Here is a 21,290-nt window from a genome sequence, read left to right as displayed (position 1 = left end):
GTTGGAGGAAGAGGTTTGTGGAAAGATTTGGACTAAGAATCAGAAAACCCAAACTCCTGTTCAGTTACTTTCTAGCCATGGGCCCTTGAGCAAGTCTCTTAAAATGCCTTTTCTCTGTTACATCTCCGGAAGTGGAAAGTGAAATTCACTTAGTCGTGTCCAACTCTTTATGACCCCATGGACTGTAAAGTCTGTGGAGTTCTCCAGACCAGAACACTGGAATAGGTAGCCTTTCCCTTTTCCAGGGGATCTTCCCAACCCAGGGATTGAAGCCAGGTTTCCCGGATTGCAGGCGGATTCTTTACCAGCTGAACCACAAGGGAACCCCAAGAATACTGGAGTGGGTAGGCTGTCCCTTCTCCAGGGGATCTTCCCAGCCCAGGAATCGAACTGGGGTCCCTTGCATCGCAGGCGGATTCTTTATCAGCCAAGCCACCAGGGAAGCATCTCCAAAAGTAAGATAATTATTCACATTCTGCTTACTGTATCAGTAAGCAGATGTTGTGGGGGAGTCCTCAGCCCTTTACTTAAATTGTTTCTTTATTCTAGAATCCCTTTTCAGGTTGTCCAAACATTCCTGCTGAGTTCCATTGACAGGAGCCCTTCCCCAAAGCCCTCCGTTTTCGTGTTTCGCGTTGTTCTCACTTTCTCCCTCAGCTCTCTGCCAGTCCATCTCTTATAGAGGACCTTTGAATTCTGTACTTTAGTTGTTGCATCTGGCCCTTCTTCATAGATTGAAAGCCCCACCAGGGCAAGGACCATACTTTCCTGTTCCTGTGTATCTGGATTGCACATAGGCCCCCCCACCGCCCCTTCTACCCTCCAGTGAATGTTGGTCGACTGAATTATTTTTGAGGCTGCCAGTAATGAACCCTTTAGGTGATGGGGAAAGGCCAGAGGTGGGTATCCTAGCAGAACTTTTGGGTGACTGACCGTTTAAATCGCTCAGTTGTTCCATCTGCTGATGTGTCTGTTGCATCAGTAACTGAATCAGGTGCACGTAATACAAATTGGTAAAAACCTGTTTCTTGGTTCTGTTACTTCAACTTCTGTTGTTGAAGTCAGTCAGAGGAATGAAAGGTTGTCATCACAGCCCTGAATTTGACATTTGTTCCATTTCTCAGCCTATAGCATGTGGAGCCCTACCTATACCCAACTGCTGAGTGTGGAGAATTAAAAACTGACCCCACAGTTGTCTGGTTTACATTTTAGCTTGTTTGCTTTGAAGAATTTGCAAGGTAGAGAAATGGATGCTTGAGGCTCTGATTTCAGCCCCTGCTGTGCTATGCAAATGTTCTCTACATGCCTGAGTGACCTTTTGAGAAAGAGCCTTTGTGATCTTCTGTAGCCAGGGCCTGTTCTGGGAATTAGTGTGCCAGATTCCTCTAAAAGTGGGAAAAACGAATCCGTTACAAAAAAAAACAAGACCAAACAAACAAACAGTGCTTTTCCTGGTTAAATACCCTTAAGCCCATGTTTCTTATTGTCTCTTGCCAAAGCTTTTGAAATTTGCCCTGGAGTTTGCATTGCCGGGTGGTTTGGGGATTAATGTGTGTGAAGGAGAACTGACTGAAGCAGTTCAGGAGCTGAGAAACTGTTTGTCTAACCGCTTTTGAATTGTGGATAAAAATAAAATCAAAATGGCATCATGAATATCTGGGTGTTTGTCAATGTCTTCAGGCTGTCCCTTCCTAAGTGCCAGCCTAGTGACTCTCATGATAGATTGGTAAGGTTCTTTTCTGCCCCAAATTGTGCTCTAATGGTTCGGCATTTAACTTGTTTTGTATTTGTTTTGATTACTGTAGAAAAGGTATCATTATTAAAAGTGTAATTAGGTCTTCTGTGTTCCAGCAGAGCTACGTTGCTGGTGTATTTCTCTTGGAAGGAGACGCCAGTGTCTTGGAGGTCTATGGTTTCTAATGCTGTTACTAAGATGTTTAGTTTTATGTAGCTGAAATGCTTATGAAGAGTTTACTATTTCCCTCTGTTAACCTTTTCGATAAGGATCGTCATAGTTTTGTACCAGATAATGTTGTAGTGTTAATCATAATGTTCTCCTGCAGGAATTCTAAAAATTGAATTTTCAGAGAAGATAGGTAGAATTTGAATAACTGGTTTACTCCCTAGACTCTCTACCTTCCTCTCAAAGTTTAGGATAACTCTTTCCTCTGTAAACATTTGCCAGTCTCTTAGGTACCCATTGTGGTAAGGATGTCGTGGGACCCCCTAGAAGACCTTTGGGAAATCCTTTCTCCCCTAGATCTTTGCCTTAGAACAAAGATGAGTATTTCTCTGGTGTTCGGCCTGCTGTTGGGTGAGAAAACGTTACTTCTGTTTTCGTGGTGATATGCACTGTCACATGTCTTTTTCTCTTCCCCAAGTTTCCCTGGAACCTGGGCTCCCCGAGACGCAGCACTGGAGCAGATGGATAATGGAGACTGGGGCTATATGGTGAGAGGCTTTTGAGGATGCACTTTGAAGGCTGGCAAATTATTCCTGTGTGTCTTTTCTTGCTTCATATGTATTCTTAGGTATAATGCATCTCAATGAGAATGGAACTTAGCGATGGTACAACCCTTCCCTCCCTCCCAATTAGTTTCTGTGTATTTTGGGGTGTTTTAACTTTGGTGTTTTTAAGTAAGCGAGCTCCGCGTGGACTCTCCATGTAACTTTTAATGATCACTGTTGTTTTGGTCTTAAAGTATCTTTCTCTTGAGACTCTTCCTCCTTAGAGTAATGACTGTTAATGAATGTGTAGTAGTTGAGACAGGACACTTTCTTGTGGTTGGCGAGGTTAGTGGTTGGGAAGATGCCGCCTTGCCCACTGGCACTTTTTTTTTTTTTTGCATGTGCCTGTGTCTTCCTATTTATTTTTTTCCTTTGGTAAGAAGTATTTTATTTGCATATTACCTGTCTTTACCTGTCTTGCTTTATTTCTTAAGTATGGTTTTAAAAGCCAAAGATATGTCTTATTTAGAGAAGCTTGCTTTTCAAAATTAAAGGTCAGATTGTGACATTAATGTTACAAAAGTGATTATGCTATCAGATTATGAAATTTGAAAGCTGCTATTAGCCTTTGGGTATGTGAGAACCCTCTCCAGTCTTCTTGCCTTGAGAATCCAATGGACCGGAGCCTGGCGGGCTGCAGTCAGTGGAGGTGCAAAGGTTGGACATGACTTAGAGGCTGAACAACAACAAAAAATATGAGATTGTTTTGACCAAACTGTGTATTTTAAGTTAGTATTTGGCACTATTTCTTCCATGAAAAGTTGAGATTAAGTCCACATAAAGTTTTATTTTTAAAATTTCATCATTTCCCTCCTTATGTTGAGGGGGAAAAGACGAAAATATTGAAAGTAGGTATCTTTATGTTATTCAATCATTTATATTCTATTTTATGTTAAATTGAGTTAAGAAACATAGAAGTCTTTTTTTTTAATTGGGGAAAAAAATGAGTATATTTTAAGTTTCTCTTCGTCTTCCCATAATGTACTCTAACCTGAAAACCTCTAGACCCTGGGCCTGAAATTAAATGGCTTCGGAAGTCATGCCCTCCTTTCTCAGTGTAAGGCTCTGAAGCGGTGGACATATCTCTTTTTTCTGTTGAAAGCGAATGTTAGATCCCTTCATCTGGGTGGGTTTCTCACTGAAACTAAAGCTGTTTTGCATCAGTGGCTTGCTGGATGTGCTGTAGCCTGAATCTTTCGCTTTGCTTGTTGCCACTAATTTTCTTTATTTGTCAAAGATAGGCTTTAAGAAAAAAAACTTTTTTTCAGATGACTGATCATGTTTTAAACAATTTCAGATGACTGACCCAGTCACGTTAAATGTAGGTGGACACTTGTACACGACGTCTCTCACCACATTGACGCGTTACCCGGATTCCATGCTTGGAGCCATGTTTGGGGGGGACTTCCCCACAGCTCGAGACCCTCAAGGCAATTACTTCATTGATCGAGATGGACCTCTTTTCCGATATGTCCTCAACTTCTTAAGAACTTCAGAGCTGACCTTGCCCCTCGATTTTAAGGAATTTGATCTGCTTCGGAAAGAGGCAGACTTTTATCAGATTGAGCCCTTGATTCAGTGTCTCAATGACCCCAAGCCTTTGTATCCCGTGGATACTTTTGAAGAAGTCGTGGAGTTATCTAGTACCCGGAAGCTTTCTAAGTACTCCAATCCGGTAGCTGTCATCATAACCCAGTTAACCATTACCACCAAGGTCCATTCCTTACTAGAAGGCATATCAAACTATTTTACCAAGTGGAATAAGCACATGATGGACACCAGAGATTGCCAGGTGTCCTTTACTTTTGGACCCTGTGATTATCACCAGGAAGTCTCTCTCCGAGTCCACCTGATGGAGTACATCACAAAGCAGGGTTTCACGATCCGCAACACCCGAGTGCACCACATGAGTGAGCGGGCCAACGAGAACACGGTGGAGCACAACTGGACTTTCTGCAGGCTGGCCCGGAAGACAGATGACTGACCTCCCACCCGGGCGAGGCTCCTGGAAGCGGACTTCCCAGGACGTCCAAGAGGCTGACCTTTTTTTTTTTTTAATCACGGTGTGAGATTTTTTTTTTAATATTTGTATTTATTTGAAGGCATTGGGGACCAGAAGGAAGATTTGTGCTTAGCAGACTCCTCTATATTTTGTTCCCTTCACCCCAAGTGTGCATGTGCCTCTTCCGAGCCTCCAAATACGTTTTTTTTTTTTTTTTAATACAAAGAAGTCTGAAAATCATTATGGTCTATAATGTACCCTTAACAAAGCTTTTTTTTTTTTTTTTGAAGTGCTAAAATGATTTCTGATTAAATAGTCCCTAAATCAACTAGAAGGCTAAAAATGCAGGAGTGAAAGAATAAACAGATATACTCATGATGCCTTGGGGAAAAATCAGAACATCATGTAGGGTGACCTAGTTTTCAGACCAATAAGCAGTATTGTAATATTAAAGGAAAACTATTCCAATCATGTAAAAGTACTTGTTAAGTACTGCTTTTTACAGTTATGACAACTGTTTCTTTCTATGCATATAAATCAAGCAACCAAATATCTGTAGCCATGGAGATGTCTGACTAGAAATATTTATATTGGATTCTGAATACAAAACGTCCCTGTGGTGGAAATCTTAACTTCTTATGCCTGGTGCAGTATAATTGTCAAGTGGTACTGTCTACCAGAAAAAAAATAAAAATTGAAATATGAGAATTAGGTGTGTATTGGTTGATTATTGTTAAGGGGGGAAATCTTAATCCTTGTCTAAAATATGTATTGTTTTATGTCCTAATAAATACTGCCTATAGCACATTTGTATTTGATTCAGAAGGACCCAGTAGGAGCTTCAGGGTGCAGTTTATGGAATTCTACTGTGCTGTCGAGTCAGGGAGTTGATGAAATTACTAGTTTTGTTTAAAATAGTGCATAGTTGGACAGCTGACGTACAGCTTGACAATTTTTTTTCCAATAGGACTTATTTTGGAGATTATAGATTTTTCTCCAGTTGTCATTATTCCAGCTTTGTATTGAGCACAGGGACAGACCGACTCAAGCCATTTTATTCTCATGTATTAATGGTGATCCATGAGTGCAGTTTATTATTAAGATTAAATTTTTGAGGAGAAGGAAACTGGAGTGAACGAAGGGTCTAGAACAGGTGGAGATACGGTGTACTTTTATTTATTTCACTGTCGTCTTATTTTGCATAGTTCATTTGATTCTGTTTCTTGGAAGTTGCTCACAGGAAGGATTATGTTAACTACAGTGAAACTTCTAGTTTACTAGAACACCTTTTAAAAGAAAATTCAGAAATTTCCCTGTTGTCTAAGGGAGGAGTAGGGTTCTGAGGCTGCGCACCCCAGACTTCCTTTTCTTCTCTGAGAAGATTCTGAAATTCTCTTCTTTCAAAGGAGGATGAGAACACTGTCTTACATCCGTGTTTGCCCACATGGCTCTGAAAATTTAAGATCTGACAAATGACCCATATCTAGAAACCTGTAATTACCCCCGTTTTCACTGTTTTCAAACTAAAATCCCTTAGCATTAACTATTGGTAGGTGGCTATGGTTTCAGTAAATGTACTAAGTATGAGGTTTATCATTTTAAAAAATTGTCTCCTACTTCAAATTGGTTAGTGGTTACCTAAAACAGAAACAACAAGGAAAGGAACAGCCTAGCCAGTTAACGGAGGTGAATGAAAGATAAAATTAATTTGGACTGAAAACTGGTATGGAAGTGTGACTATTAGTTGTTCCAAGGTTTTAAGATTTAAACGTTTATGAGGCCTCTTCCTTGTCCAGATTACTGGAGATAAGTTTGCTTTTGGTAAATTTTCTAAGATTTATGTTATTAACGATTCAATGATTATTTATATGGGTATATTAGGAAAAGTAGCCTGCTGAGGTTTTTTGCAATTTGTTTGATAATATTTAATTTTGAGTGTGTGTGTGTGTTTTTTTTTTAGCTTGGGCAGTTGAAAATGATGTGAAAAATGTAGCGTGGTTATATTTGGATAATTTGAGACAGTTACGTCATTTATGAAATTCTAAATGATTTTTACTGTAGAAGAGTTGATTTCTAAACATTTGTTGTTGTATTCCTAGGGCTCTATTTTTTTTCTTTTCAGTTTTTAAATTGAAGTATAGTTGACGTACAATATTGTATTGATTTCAGATATCCTACATAGGGATTGGACATTTATATTCATTGTCAGTTGATCACCATGATAAAATCTGGTGACCGTGGGTCACCATACAGAGTTTCCACAGTGTTACTGCCTATACTCCCTATGGTATACGTTATATCCTATGACTTATTTTATAACTGAAAGTTCGTACCTTTTAATCTTTCACCTACTTCCTATCTCCCCAACAACCACTGCTGTATCTTTGAGTCTTTCTGTTTTGTTTGCTCATTTGTCTTTTTTTTTTAAGACAGAATTTCATAGAATTGAAACTATACGGCCTTTGTCTTTTTTGTCTGATTTATTTTACTTGGCCTAGTACTCTCTAGGTCCATTCATGCTCTTGTAGATGGTACAGTCTCATTCTTTTTTATGGCTGAGTAATATCGCTGTTTATGCACACCGCAATCTCTCTCTCCGTTCCTGTGCTGGACACTTGGATTGTTCCCACATCTTCGCTGCCGTAAATAATGCTGCAGTGAGTGTAGGGGTACACAGGTACCGTTCACGTTAGTGTTTTGTTTTCTCTGGACACATACTCAGAAGCGGAATAGCTGGACTGCATCGTAGCTGTACTGGTAACTTTTTGAGGAGCCTCCATACTGTTTTCTGTAGTGGTTGCACCAACTTACACTCCCCTCCAACGGTGCACAAGTGTTTTCCTTTCTCCATATCCTTGCCAGTACTTGTTATTTATTACCTTAAAAAAATTTTTTTTTATTTATTTTTAAAGTATTTACTTATTTGGCTGTGCTGGGTCTTACCTGTGGCACGTGGGATCGAGTTCCCTGACCAGGGATTGAACCCCTGCCCCCTTGCACTAGAAGCATAGAGTCTGGGCCACTGGACCGTGAGGGAAGTCCCTGTTTCTTATCTTTTTAGTGACAACCATTCTGATTGGTGGGAGGTGATCGACATTTTATTTAGACTGTACCAAGTATATACACTTTTAGAAGAGGATTGTTTACGTGCGTGTGTGTGTTTTCTTTTAAGCCCTGGGATGAATAAATGGATGCTGTAACAACACAAGTGACAACTGATAGATCTGCTGGCTTTTGCTAGAGCTAAAGCAAAACCCTGGGATTTCACAAAATAGATGCTACAAATGGATAGTGCATTGTTTTTTTTTAATTGTGGGAAATTTCAAACATTCAGAAGTGGAGAGAATAGTGTAAACGCCCACATACCCATTGAACAACTTCAACAATGATTCACTCCCCCTATTTCTTCCCCTGCATTATTTTGGAATAAATCAGGTATTTCATGCGCTTCAGACTGTGTCTCTGAAGGATAATGATTCTTTTAAACAACACATACATGGATAGCTGTAGATTTTAAAGACACCTGCGCCGCAGTATGACTAGCACGTGACGGTGCCTCTCCAGTGCTGCGGATCGTCTCAGAGCCTGGCTCTCCGGGCTTGTAATAGTGGTCTTATATATTTCTCATAGGCAGGGTTCCCCTGTGAGTAGAAAGAAGTGCATTAATGAGACAGACTCTTTCTGCCAGGATTAATGACTTTCACTTTCACATGAAGTTTGTAGTTTCAAAACAGTACTGTTTGTTACATAAGATTCTTAATTTTTAAATTTATTTTTAAAATCTATTTTGTGGTGAACATATGGGGAAACATTTTTTTCCAAAGGGCATCCTTCCTTTTCTCATGCAGATTTCAAACTGTTGATGCAGGTGGCCAATTAAAAACACAGCTTATCATTTTGCTTTGGGGATTTAATACAAATAAAAGGCTTGACTCTTTGAAATTGAGCACATTAACCAAAAAGCAAGAAACCAGAAGGTGGAATGAAATAAGCAGCGTTCTGTGTCAGAATTGGGTGTTCTTAATATACCTTGTTCTCTCTCTTTCAAAATATTTATTTATTTATTTATTATTTTTTGGCCCCATCGCACAGCACATGGGATCTTAATGCCCCAACCAGGAATCGAACCTGTGCTCCCTGCGTTGGGAGTGTGGAGTAGTCTTAACCACTGGACCACAGGAACGTCCCTACCTTATTCTCTAATGTGATGTCTTGATTTCACTGCTCTACCCTCATCTTTTATGATAATGTTTCACTTTTTTGCCTGTCTGAGCTGAAACTAAGCTCCTTATGACAGGCGTTCTCCACTGTGTCCTCAGCACCTAGCGTAGCTTCTGGTGTACATCATATGCTCAATAACTACTTGTTAAATGATTGAATGAGCGAGTGAATCGGTAGGTGTGTTGAACATCTGGCAACCATTTGACAAATTTCTGCAGTAGGATAATTGGGGGGAGACAGGATTCTTGTTTAGAACTTACTCCCAGTGGTGCCTCTACTGCTTGCATCTAGAGGGAATCACTCTCCTAGTGGGGAAGGGTTAGGGTCACTGCAGATGGTGGCTGCAGCCATGAAATTAAAAGACGCTTACTCCTTGGAAGGAAAGTTATGACCAACCTAGACAGCATATTCAAAAGCAGAGACATTACTTGGCCAACAAAGGTCCGTCTAGTCAAGGCTCTGGTTTTTCCAGTGGTCATGTATGCATGTGAGAGTTGGACTATAAAGACGGCTGAATGCCGAAGAATTGATGCTTTTGAACTGTGGTGTTGGAGAAGACTCTTGAGAGTCCCTTGGACTGCAAGGAGATCCAACCAGTCTATCCTAAAGGAGATCAGTCCTGGGTGTTCACTGGAAGGACTGATGTTGAAGCTGAAACTCCAGTACTTTGGCCACGTGATGGGAAGAGCTGATTCACTTGAAAAGACCCTGATGTTGGGAAAGATTGAAGGCAGGAGGAGAAGGGGACGACAGGGGATGAGATGGTTGGATGGCATCACCAACTCAATGGACATGAGTTTGGGTAAACTGCGGGAGTTGGTGATGGACTGGGAGGCCTGGCGTGCTGCGGTTCTTGGGGTCGCAAAGAGTCGGACACGACTGAGCAACAGAACTGAACTGAGTGGGGAAGGGGAACAGCCTTTTGCAGTTCATTACAAAGAAACTGGCTTGAGATAGCATCCAAATCAGGGGAAAGACAGACAGGAGACACCGGGGAGAGAGTAAACCATGGGAGTGCATCCTGCTGTCTGGGTTAGAGCTCAACACTTAACCTCCCCCAGACAGAAAAGATGCTTACAGTTCTAACACATTTCACTCAGCATAGCATTTTCCTTTTGGTAGAAATGTCAGGGAAATAAATTCCCGTTTGTACTTTTGTGTCTCACGAGGCATATTTCAGAGTAGCTTTGATTTTAATTGATTTGAAATACCTGTAGTGTTCCTTTTTCTGCTAGCGCAAACGAGGGGGAAAAAATGTCTCTTTCTGCAGTTTCAAAATTACCTACAGCAGATTAGAAAATAACTCTTTAACTATAACTACTATTTTGGTAGTCCATAGAGGAACCGGGAATGTAAGATGAGGGGGCTGAATATCAGATGAGGGGGCTGCATATCAGTAGTCCAACAAGTGTCATTTCAACTAGCTGGAAACAGTTCTTCAAGGTCGGGTGTGAACTCACATTCCTAAAATCAGCGTGCGTGCAAGAGCCACGTTGCTCTCCCTTTCACCTTTTTTAGTGAGGTGAGGTACACTAGGGTGGCGAGAGTTGGCGTTATTGTGTGTGCAGCAGGGTCCTTGCCCCCCAGGTAGGTCGTAGAACCATGTTCATTTACTCCATAATGCAAAGTATCTACTCTGTGGTAGGCCCTGGAGTTAGGACGATGCAGATTGCGTCCTGTTCACAGTCAAGTGGCGGGAGATCCGGGAGGGTGCCTGGGACGTCACGTGTCCGCATGTTGCCTACCCAGTGTGCTGATGCGTGGGGTCAGCAACACCCATTTAGACAGGCTGGCCCTCATGCAGTGTCCAGAGTAAACTCTTTCGAGAAGAAGGGCAGAAACAAGTAAAAGACAGAGAGCCCCTTCTGTTCTTTGGTGAAAATGAGGAACAGGGGAACTGGCATGCTTCCTTGCATTGCTGCTAAAGCAGGTTTGAGCTGGATATGGCAGTGTTCCCTGACAGGTGTTAAGGCAGGGGAGGTTTTTCTCTCGAGAATCAAAGGGCATGTGTGTCTCTTTAGACCACAGGGGCTAATCTAGAGGGATGGGGTCGCTGTAGCCCTTGGCCAGGGTTTAAACGTTGGAAAGCAGAGATCTAATTATTAGAAAAAGTAACATAATGTAAGTAGCCTGACTGTGCTAACCAGTAAATGTGCAGCCTTTAGGTAAGTTCTTGATATTTCCTTGCTGAGTTAGAAGGGTGCCTTCCTGGAGACAGGGAAGGACTGAAAGGGATTGAATTGGCCTTCTATCTGATAAGCTTCTTGGGGGTAACTGGTTGTGGTGCAACTTAAGATAACCATGTTAAATTAAGCTGTGAGGTATGACAGGATGCAGAATGTTAAGAGCAAGTCTAACACCGTGCTAAGTGTGAATGGACGCCTGAGAGGTGCCAATTTGATGAGGTGTTAAGACACTTTTTCTGAAATTTGACAGAAGAGGTAAAAAAGTAAGCTTCATCATCTGAATAACACATTTGCAGTATAGAATTCAAAATAGCCTGTTGTGTAGCTATAGAGAGCCTTTGTTTTGATCATCTGTATCAAGTCAGCTATTAAATGTTGGTTTCCCAAATTCTAAATGCAGGATCCATTTCTCTCCTCCAGTTAATGTACCCATTGATATTCGTAACGTTTCCCTTGAGGCTCAGCAGAGTCTGGGGCCCTGGCCCTAGGCTGTTAGGATTTTATGGGTCCTCCCCCTTCTTCTGTTAATGAGTTCTGGTGTCTCTCCTAGGACTGCTGGGGATCTTGTCACCACCTTTGTAATTGTCATTCACTTGGCTTCCCTGGGATACTGATGCACTGCGACAGCCCCCTCTGTCCCTGGGATGTTGTTCCGTAAAGAGGAAGGCGGCATCTCTCGCAGGCGGTGAGATCTGAGAGAGACAACCCCCCACCCCCCAAGCTTCCGGTCCCTCTCAACACCTGCTGTATCAACACTAAACTGAGTTAAAAGGCTGAAAGTAAGATGGTTAAGTCAGTGCAGTCGTCTGTCTTATTTCTGTTACTTAAACGCCAGCCTGCCTCTCTGTGTGTATGCCCTTGGGTATGTCAAGCTGTGATTTAGAGCTTGGTCCTTCCTCCTAATTCCCTTCACCAAATTCTGAGCAGTGCATTTTGCTGATTACAGTTCAAACTCAGAGACGCTGCCAGGTCACATCCCTGCTCCTGGGTTGTTTTTTTTTTTTTTGTATTCTTAAAATATTGTAAATAGATATACTATGCCAAGCAATTTCTAACCTAATGGACATCGATTGCCTTGGGAAAGCATGGAGGTATAGTCGCTGCTTGTTCCCTGCTCTCTCAGGTAATTTATGAAGTGTTCTAGTCAGCTACCTCAGTATTGGTGGGTGACTTCTGAGCCCACTGGAACAGACGTTCATAGGCATGTCCATCATAACAGCCAAGCGCTGAATTTAAACACTGATCCGTGAAGTCAAAAGCATCAGTTAACAAGATGGCATCCTTCCTGAAAGGAAAAAAGAGAGTTTGTGAGTATATTAGAATGCTCGATTCATCTGGGATGGTGACTAACAACATCTAATTAGAAGTTGCATCATTATCCACTCTTTGAACAACTCAGTTTTAATGTTTTTTGGAAGTTTTAATTTTTGATCAGTTATATAGACACAGTAGAAAGAGTCAAATAGTTTTTCAAGGCTTGTTATTTAAAATCAGCATATCCCTGCGTCTCACCTCCATTTCTTCCCCCCAGCCCCTGGAGGCAGTCGGTTTTACTCTCTTAGTGGCTGTTTTGGGAACTGACCTGAACACCTCTCAGTGTCTTTTGTGTTACTACTTCCTGTTCAGTGTTGCTAGATACCATCTGTTGCCTGTTAGAGAAGATACGGATTTGTTTAAGCACCCCTCTCCTCGCTTGCGCCACCGTGCCCTCCCCATCCCCAGCCTCTGCCTCCTCTCCTTGGTCTTCCTGCCTCCTAGTATAGTCAGTTTTGGCCAGACTCATATTCAGTGCTTACCTTGTTAGGGCTGTGTATTCTGTATATTATTATGCCCTTAGATGTACTCTGTCCACAGCTCGGCCGTGTTCCCACCACCTCCCCTGGCACAGGGATCGCTCTCCTGGCCCTTCTGTCCTAACTGTTAGTGATTTCACTGTCTGTGGGCAAGTTCCTCTGGAGCTTGATGTCTCAGTTCCTTGACTCTCCTCCACTGGTCTCTGCAGCCTCCCTCTGTCTGCCGGGGTCACTCACCGGGGCTTGTCATCCGTGTCTTCATTTCACCGTAAGCCCAGCCATTTTCTTTTTCACCGTTTTTTGTCTTTCTAGCTTTTTCCCTCTACTACTCTGACTTCTGTAATTCTCATTTTACCTTTCAGGCAGCAAAATTATTTTCTTTTAACCTATGGAATGAAGTTATTTAAAAACTTGTTTACATGCTTCTCTTCCTTTTTTAGCAGAGGATATGAAATAAAATACATGACTGTTTACACTCTTCCCTAACCCTCATCTCACACGGCATTTGAGGTGCGTGGGATGCTGTACTTACTTTAATCCTGGATGGCCTTTTCTCATTATTATGACATGGTTTTCCTACAGTGCTGTTCATAATTCTTCGACTCTACTCGCACCTACTGCCTCAAGTCCCTTATCTGTGTGGTCCCACTTTCTTTATCCATCTGAAATTCCATGGTCTGTTATATTCACTCGCTGCAAGATACATTCAACAGGTTTTCTTGCTTGTCATACTTGTTCATCAAAACACCATCCCTTGTTATATCTCATTTTCCACCAACTTTGTCCTGCACCTTTGCAACAATATATGCCTGAAGACACCAATACTGACTGCACCGAAGACTGGAGTGGGCCCTAATTGCTACTTGGCAATCATTCTTTGGTGGTTCGAACTCATTGACTTGTTCATTCTCTCAGGTGATTCTCTCCCACCTTCTCTTTGATCCTCAGATCTGTGGTACTCACTTCCCCATCTCTCTTAACCTACGTGACTTTGAGTCCCGTTTCACTGAAGTGAAAATAGAAGTGGTAAGAGGAGTCCACAAGTTCCCAAGCATGCATTTAAACATACAGGGCTTTCTCTCTCTAAACAGGTACACTGTCCTGGTTACCAGCTCAGGCCAGTGCCCCCTTGTCCACTGGACACCTTCCCCGCTTGCCCAATAGAGAGCCGTGTTCCAGAAGTTCTCCTGTATTTCCACCGCAACGTCGAAATTCCCTCTGTACTGGAGCGTGTCCATCAGTATACAAACAGGCTGCCATTTCTCCCATCTGTATCAAAACACTCATTTGACTCTGTTTCCCTCCCCATCGTCTCACCTGTACCTTGCCTCCTCTTTGTGACAAAACTTGAAAGTGTCAAGCTTCTTTACACTTGCTCTTTCCAGTTGTTGTTCTTGTCTGGCTGTTCTCGGCTAGATTCAGGTTTTCATTCCCTCCACTCCACTTAAGCAGCTTTTGTCGAGGTTGTCTCCTCCTCGTCTTTGAAGGGTCCTGAGACTCAGTGCCTGGGCCTCTCTCTTCATACACGTGATACTGTCCCTCTGGTGGCTTTCAGTACCAACTGCACGCCCATGGCTTCCGAGTTTCTCTCTCCAGCCTCCCCTGCTTACTAACGGTTTACGTGATTTCTAGCGGGCTCTGCACACTTGATGTATCCAAAAGCATCCTCCTGATCTTCGAGACATTCTGTCCACCCTGCCCAAACCTGGCTCTCCTGTAGCCTTCCCCGTCTACAGTAAATGGCGACTTGGTCCTGGCCCCAAACCTGAGCTCCTCTCGGTCCCTTCCTTTCCATGTCGGATCTGTTAGCAAATCTCGTTCTGTCTCCAGAATAAACCCAAACTGGGACCAATTCCCCCCACCTCCAGTGCCGTCACGCTGGTCCAGTCCGCCAGCATCTCTCACCGGGCTTATTGGGGCAGCCTCCTAACTGGCCGCTCTGCTTTTCACCCTTCCCCCCTCCCCAGTGGGTTCTTAACATGGCAACTGGAGTGATCCTTTACAGACACCCCTCAGATTATGCTCAGAACCCTCCTTGTTCCCACTCACAGCAGAGGGCAGAGTCTTGTCTTTGCCGTGCCCTCCAGCCCCTCTGCTGCCCTTCCCAGCACGCCCGCAGCTCGCTGACCTCTGCTCTCATTCTCCGCCTCAGCCACGCGACTCCAGCTGCCGCGGCCTTTTCTCTTTCCCTGGTGGGCGTGTCGCGCATGCTCTGCCTGCCAGCGTCCGTGCCTCTCCTTTGCGTGGAGTGCGCTTTTCCCAGCCAGCCGCACGGCTCCTCCTCCCTCCCCACCTTCAGCTCTTTCTGCAGATCACCACCGTCCCTGCCCCTCCGCAGCGCTCCTGACCCCCTGCCCTGCTAGGGGGCCGTAAACCTGCAGCCCTCCACCCCTCCGTCCCTCCGCAGCGCTCCTGACCCCCTGCCCTGCTGGCCTGCCTTTGTAGTATTTGTGCTGCTGCCTAAATTTTGGCCTAGTTCATGTGTGTGCGTTTCCTCTCCTCTGGTCTTTGCAGCCTGAAACTCGAATGCTTCATTTGAGGAATGTTTTCTTGCACTATTTTGTTAATGATTTGCTCCCTTCAGTATTTTCTGTCTTCTCTTTCTAGTCCCGTTCTTCAGATGGACAGTTAGGGTCAGTCCCCTTACTGTTTTTTATCTTCTGTCCTTTTCCTGTTGTCTTGGGTATGCTTGCTTTCTACGAGATTTCTGCAGCTTTGTCCTCCGGGCCTTCAGCTGAGCTTCTCATTTTCGCTGTCGTTGATTTCACAGAGCTCTTTCTGTTGCTCTTCTCTGAATATTACTTAAGAAATGACGTTCTTTTCTGCTTGCTATATGTCCTGTGAACTCTTTGAGGATGTTACTGATCTTTCAAAAAAGTTTTCACCAGGAAGATTCTCTTGTGTCTTTGGAGTTGCCTTGTTCCTGCTTGGTCTCTGTCTTTTATGACGGGCTTTCCTCGTGTGCTGGCAATCCCTGAGTCTGGTCATAGCTAAGAGTGGGACAGGCTAGCTGATTAGAAGCCTGCTGTACTTGTCAGTGTGGAATTCCCTGCGGGCTGAACTGGGTGGACCATTGGGGAACCCCCGTGTCGGTATCTTCACTTCTCTCTCCTTTGGACTGGTCAGATTCTCCAGAGAAGGACCATGATGTCATTTTCCTACAGGACACTGGCCTGGCCACCAGTTTGCTGGGAACTTGTGGGAAAACGGAGCTTGCCAGGTGGGGCTAGAGGTAAAGAACTGCCTGCCAATGCAGGAGACATAAGAGAGGCAGGTTTGATCCCTGGATCCCCTGGAGGAGGGCATGGCAACCCACTCCAGTATTCTTGCCTGGAGGATCCCAGGGACAGAGGAACTGGTGGGCCACAGTCCACAGGGTCACAGAGAGTCGGACACGACTGAAGCTACCTGGCATGCATGCAAATGTGGGAAAAGAGGGCTGGGGGAGACGGCTGTCAGCATTAGCCTATAAACATGGCTTCAGGCCCCTGGTTTCTGTAGGGTAGCCCAATGGTCCTCACCCTCAACTGAGCCTGAGGTCTTCTAGTCTGCAGACCCTCTGTTCAGCCTTCTGCCAGGGTTCTAGTCAGGGAAGGTCTTTACACCTGCCTAGAGAGGAGGAGGGGAACCAGGGATTCGCTCCTTCTGAGATAGACTCCAGCCCACCCTGTCTTTCCCCCCTCACGCCTGTTGCCAGAGGGCCGCGGTGCTGCAGTTCTTGGGCTCTGTCCTTGACGGCTTCTCGGCTTTTGCTGCTCTGGTTTGTGACTCAGTGTAGTCAGACCTGCCGAGTCACTGTTTGTCCATCTCCTCTCCAGATTCCCTGTTTCCCTCTCCTGCACTCTGTCTGTGGGTTTACGCCTTTACCATTTTGTAAGTAATTTATTGATGTTTTTAGTAGGGTTTCGGGAGGGAACAGAAGTAAATGCGCGTGTTCAGTCTGCCGTCTTTGCCTAAAAGTGTCACCCCTGGGATTTTACGACTGTTTAAACCGCTGAGAACTGTTTTAGCCACTGATCACCGTGACGCAGAGAGCTGGTTCTCATTGTCACATAGAGCAGTGTGCCATCCTCCATTTGTCATCTCAGAAATCTGAGGGTGGTGCTGAATAATCAAGGCGTGGAATTGTGACACAGGACAGTAAAAGCCTGAAGTCTCTTAGGTTCCTAATTACCCAGCAGCAGTAGGAAGGTTACTCTAGAAACCATGATGTGAAGAGACCAACGTGCGGCTCTGATGCCTGCGTGCGTTGCCTGCTTGTGTCGGTGCTGGCTGCCTTGTCTTGAATTGTAAGTCTCTGGGGCCAAGGGAAGCACCCAGCATGCTGTTGCAAATTAAAAAAAAAAATCATGCTTATCGGTGATCTTTTGTGTTTCATTATCACCAACAGTCAGGGCTAGGACGTGGTCATCTTCACTTGCTTTAAATGCCAAGCATTTCAGAAAGGTGGATACACTGGGGCTTGAAGTGTGCAGTACTCAATTATGCTATTAATGGTTTTAACCACTGGATTTTCTCTATTAGAGAAAGTTTAATACCTGGCACATAATTTTACATCTGATGTAGTTTTGATAATTTTTGAGTTTCAATTCAGTGAGCACTAACTTGGAGTCACATGTAACATGTTGGATATTGTTCAAAATGAAAAGTTGGTCTAGTTTTTTTTTTTTTAATCTCCTTCATGAATATCTTTTTTTTTTTTTCTTTTTTTAAGTTCAAATCTTTATTGGCTGTGCCTTGCAGGATTCGGGATCTCATTTCCCTGACCAGGAGGGATTGAAACTGTGGCTGCTTCCTGCAGTGGAAGCGTGGAGTCCTAACTGCAGGAGCATCAGGGAAGTCCCCTTTTCTTTTGTTCTCTTATTCTTGTTGATGATGTGAACTATCGGAGGTTTTAGGGGAAGAGTCGTACACTTAAGCATCATGCCCTGCGTGGCTCCCAACAAACACAGCAGGCATCGTATTTTCTCAGAAAAGCAATGTATCAGATTGTCTCCTTTTCCATCCTATGGACAATGGTTACTAATTAGTAGTAATTTCTGTTTCTTCCAGTATCTTGGTCATGTTGGGGCTTTGGTTTTCTTAAAGTGATCATTTTGATTATATATAAAGTGACAGGATGAAATTGCATTAGTATGTCACAGTGGTAAACTGCACTGCTTTATGCTGTCTGTAAAAACTATATTATTGTTGAGCAAACTCCAGGAGATCGTTGAGAACATGGACTGAAGCCTAGCTACAGTCCATGTAGTTGCAGAGAGTCAGACACGACTGACTGGGCAACAACAAATTGTTTTACAAGTCAGGACACGAATTACTAGATCTTAAAAATGTCATCTTGAACCTGAGGGAGTATTAAGTGAGTTTAGTCAACTGAGCACGTTCAACAAAAATAAGGATATATTTGAAATAAACAATAGCCCAGCCTTCATTTTAACACGCAGTTTAAGAGCACGTGCTCTGGAGGCAGACAGGTCCTAGACTGTGCCCTGCCGCTCTTCTGGCTGATTGTGTGACCTTCAACCCCAAGTCCCAGCTTTCTCCCCTTTATGAAGTAGGGAAATTAACAGTATCCACTTCAGAAGCCTATCGGGATCAAATGAGATGATGCATATACAAGCTTTTGGCATACTGTCTGGTAAACAGTGTTCCTTAAGTACTAGCTAAGACTAAGACTCATTAATACTATTCTTGATACACAGTATTAATATGTAGTATGCTTTATTTTATTCATATTCTATAGATTCTATCATTGCCAGATAATGTTAGAGTTTGAAGTAGCTAGATGATTTACTCTGAAACATTTTAGTTGTAATTTTTTTCCCTTTTTTTCCCCCTTTCTTAATCCATAGTGTGTCCAGGACTGTTGCTGCTTTTGCCAGACCCCCGTTTAGCAAGAATTTTGGGGCTGAAGGTTTCGGTGTTTGAAATGAACAGAGGGTTGAGGGTGAAGGGCAGCCACTCACCGGATGAGGGGGAGCAGGTCCAGGTAGGCTTTCCTCGCCATGTCTGTTTGGGCTCCAGACAGGAAGCCGTCATGGAGGAAGTCGCCCGCGTTTGTCAGGATGCCGTGTAGGGCATAGAGGTCACAGAGGCGTTTGAGCACCTGCTGAATCGCTGGCTGGCTTTCCAGTTTCTCCAGAGCTTCTGTGAAAATCTTCACAGTGACATAGTAGAGGTGTGCCTACAAAGACACAGAGATGCGTTAACTTCTGATTTCTTCCTCCACAAATCATCCCGGAAGCTTGGCAAGACTGCTGGAAGAGGGCTGCTGTAGCCACGTGTTTCCCAGCAGGCTGACAAGCAGCCGCCTGTCTCCTGGCTCACTGCGTCTGACTAAGCCTTTTTGATGGTGTGCATTTGCGTGCTGGCGGCTGGTGGGCTCTGGAACTTGGCCCTTCACTTCTCATTGTGCTTGGGGCAGTTTCAAGTTGGTTTGAAAGAAAGAATATAGGAGTGTTGGAGGCTGGCCTGGGCCAGGGGGGACAGCACCACTTTTCTTGAGAAAATAGCTGTTTGTCGTCTGACGTGTTCACGCTTTGCCACCTGGACCTGGGCCGCTGACCCCGTGCTGAGTTTGCAGCATTTGGATGTGGTTAAGGAGCGGATGTGCTCCTCTGCCCTCCCGGGTCAGATGCCTTGGTGCTCAGGCTGCACCCGCTGTGGCAAAGTTAGAGACCCTCACTTTCCCACTTATACGCTATGTCCCTTTTCTCACCTGAGAGCCGCATCCTTGAATTCTCAGGGCTCTGGATTGAAGAGTCGAGTGATGAGCTGCCTGAGGGTGCCCGCCCCTGCCTTACGGAGCAGGAGGGGGACCAGAGAGAGGAGGGGCTCCTTGGGGCAAGGCTGAGCTGCACCCTGGCACCGTGCTCTGAACACAGTCAGCCCTAGTTTGTGAGTGTATTGTTATCGAGCTTCTCTCCTGTCCAGTCTGGGGTGAGAGTGGGGGTTATCCTCTGTAGCTTTTATACTCTGTGATCAGTCGTGTCTGACTCTTTGCCACCATTGGACTGTAGCCGCCAGGCTTCTCTGTCCATGGGATTTCCCAGGCAAGAAGACTGGAGTGGGTTGCCACTTCCTTTTTCAGGGCATCTTCCCAACCCAGGGATCGAACCCACGTCTCCTTTGTCTCCTGCATTGCAGGGGGATGGATTCTTTACCGCTGAGCCACCTGGGAGCCCTGTTTATATACTCAAGGTGGCTCCTTAAGTTTTACATCTATTAACTCATATAACCTTCACAGTAATCCTACAAGGTAGATCCTATTATTGGCTCCGTTTTGTGGCGGAAGCGTGTGAGGCATCAAGAGAGTAAATTCCTTGCCTAGGCACTGGCTAATGAGCCGTAGCAGTGAGTTCTGAACCTGGGCAGTCTGTGTCTCCATTAAGAATTGTTAGCATTACTCGCGACCCTGCGTCGCCAAAGCCACCAGAGCCTGAGGCTGGATGTTACTGGGCCAGGACCGGAACTGCTTGCCCGCCCCTTGCCCTGTTCCCACCAGCCCCTTGTGTGCTCTGCTGCGCACGTCTGGTTTCCAGATGAGACCCAGTTAGAGGACAAGGCCGCCCAGGGCCCAGGAAGTGCAGGTTTCCCGGCCCGTTATGACTTTAGAGGGTCGGCATCAGCACCGCCTTCCCCAGAAGCTGGTCATCCTTAAAACTGAGATGACGCTCCTCTCCCTCTCAGGGTCATGGGTAGTAAATGAGGTAACCCCGGCAGGTCGCGCCTGGTGCCTTTGAAGGCAGGGCGTGGGTTTGGAACAGTGGGCAGGTGCGGTTCCTTTCTAGGCGTCTGGTGAGACTGCAGCCTTTGCTTACCCTCTCCTGTGCCGATGGTGCGTTGAACACAGCAGACAGCACCTCTGGCGGACGGAGCGGAATGGAGGGTGGCAGAATCACACCCCCACCCCGCCCCTGCCCCCGCCCATGTGATGGAGGTGGCGGGCCACCAGGTGGCGCTCCTGTCCCCCTGCCGCTGGGAGCTGCTGCAGAACCCTGGTGGGCTCTCCTGTTCTAAGGTGGCTGTTTTCTGGGCCTGCTGCCTGAGGATTGAAGTGACCACCTTGCTTCTCCAGCAATAGGTAGGCCCAGAGTCCCAGCGGCCTGAGCTAGAGCTCAGGAGCCATTCTTAGCTCCATGCCACTCCACTGCTGTCTGAAGCTTGTCCCTTTCTTCCACACCCTGAATATTTCATCCACCCATAATGCATCCACCCACTTCTCTCCTTGCCCTCTGGTGAGTTCGTGATCTGGGACACCCTCAGCCCTTTCCAGACGGCTGCCTGCTCTGTACTGGGCTCTAGCCTCCAGTCCTCGCCTCCCCCTGCAGCCTGTATGATCCTTCTAGCATGAAACTGTCGCTTTACTCCTCTGATGGAAACCCTGCAAAGGCTTCCCACTGCAGGGAGCACAAAACCCAGACTTCTCACGGTGCTGCTGGAGGGGCCAGGCCGTGCCTATCTTTCCTTCTCCTCTCCCTCCTTCCTCTCCTGGTTCGTCGTCTTCCTTTAGGTTCTCCTTGGAAGGACGTGCATTTCCTCCCAAACACTGTGCCTTTCCTTGCTTCCACCTCTTGCATC

The 21,290-nt window shown here is 45.0% G+C and overlaps 2 protein-coding genes across 5 annotated transcripts in view; one reads left to right on the top strand and one right to left on the bottom strand.

Moving 5' to 3' along the window:
* Positions 1 to 356: 356 nt before the first annotated feature.
* Positions 357 to 4,579, top strand: KCTD6 (potassium channel tetramerization domain containing 6). Its single transcript, XM_068982754.1, has 3 exons — positions 357 to 455; positions 2,382 to 2,451; positions 3,806 to 4,579. Exons 2-3 carry the CDS (start codon positions 2,425 to 2,427, stop codon positions 4,490 to 4,492), a joined length of 714 nt encoding a protein of 237 aa, XP_068838855.1. The 5' UTR covers positions 357 to 455; positions 2,382 to 2,424; the 3' UTR covers positions 4,493 to 4,579.
* Positions 4,580 to 7,823: 3,244 nt separating this feature from the next.
* ACOX2 (acyl-CoA oxidase 2) overlaps positions 7,824 to 21,290 on the bottom strand; it is a 29,628-nt gene continuing 16,161 nt past the window's right edge. For all 4 annotated transcript variants that reach the window (XM_068982205.1, XM_068982206.1, XM_068982204.1 and 1 more), the window contains exons 13-15: positions 18,677 to 18,894; positions 12,070 to 12,202; positions 7,824 to 8,151 (exon numbers count right to left, since the gene is read on the bottom strand). In XM_068982205.1, the coding sequence (XP_068838306.1) occupies positions 8,089 to 8,151; positions 12,070 to 12,202; positions 18,677 to 18,894 (414 nt within the window). In that variant the 3' untranslated portion in view covers positions 7,824 to 8,088. The remainder of the gene's footprint in view (positions 8,152 to 12,069; positions 12,203 to 18,676; positions 18,895 to 21,290) is intronic.

This window comes from Capricornis sumatraensis, chromosome 10 (assembly GCF_032405125.1).
Source record: "Capricornis sumatraensis isolate serow.1 chromosome 10, serow.2, whole genome shotgun sequence".
NCBI classification, from domain to species: Eukaryota; Metazoa; Chordata; class Mammalia; order Artiodactyla; family Bovidae; genus Capricornis; species Capricornis sumatraensis.
This window is presented reverse-complemented; position numbering and strand designations above follow the sequence as displayed.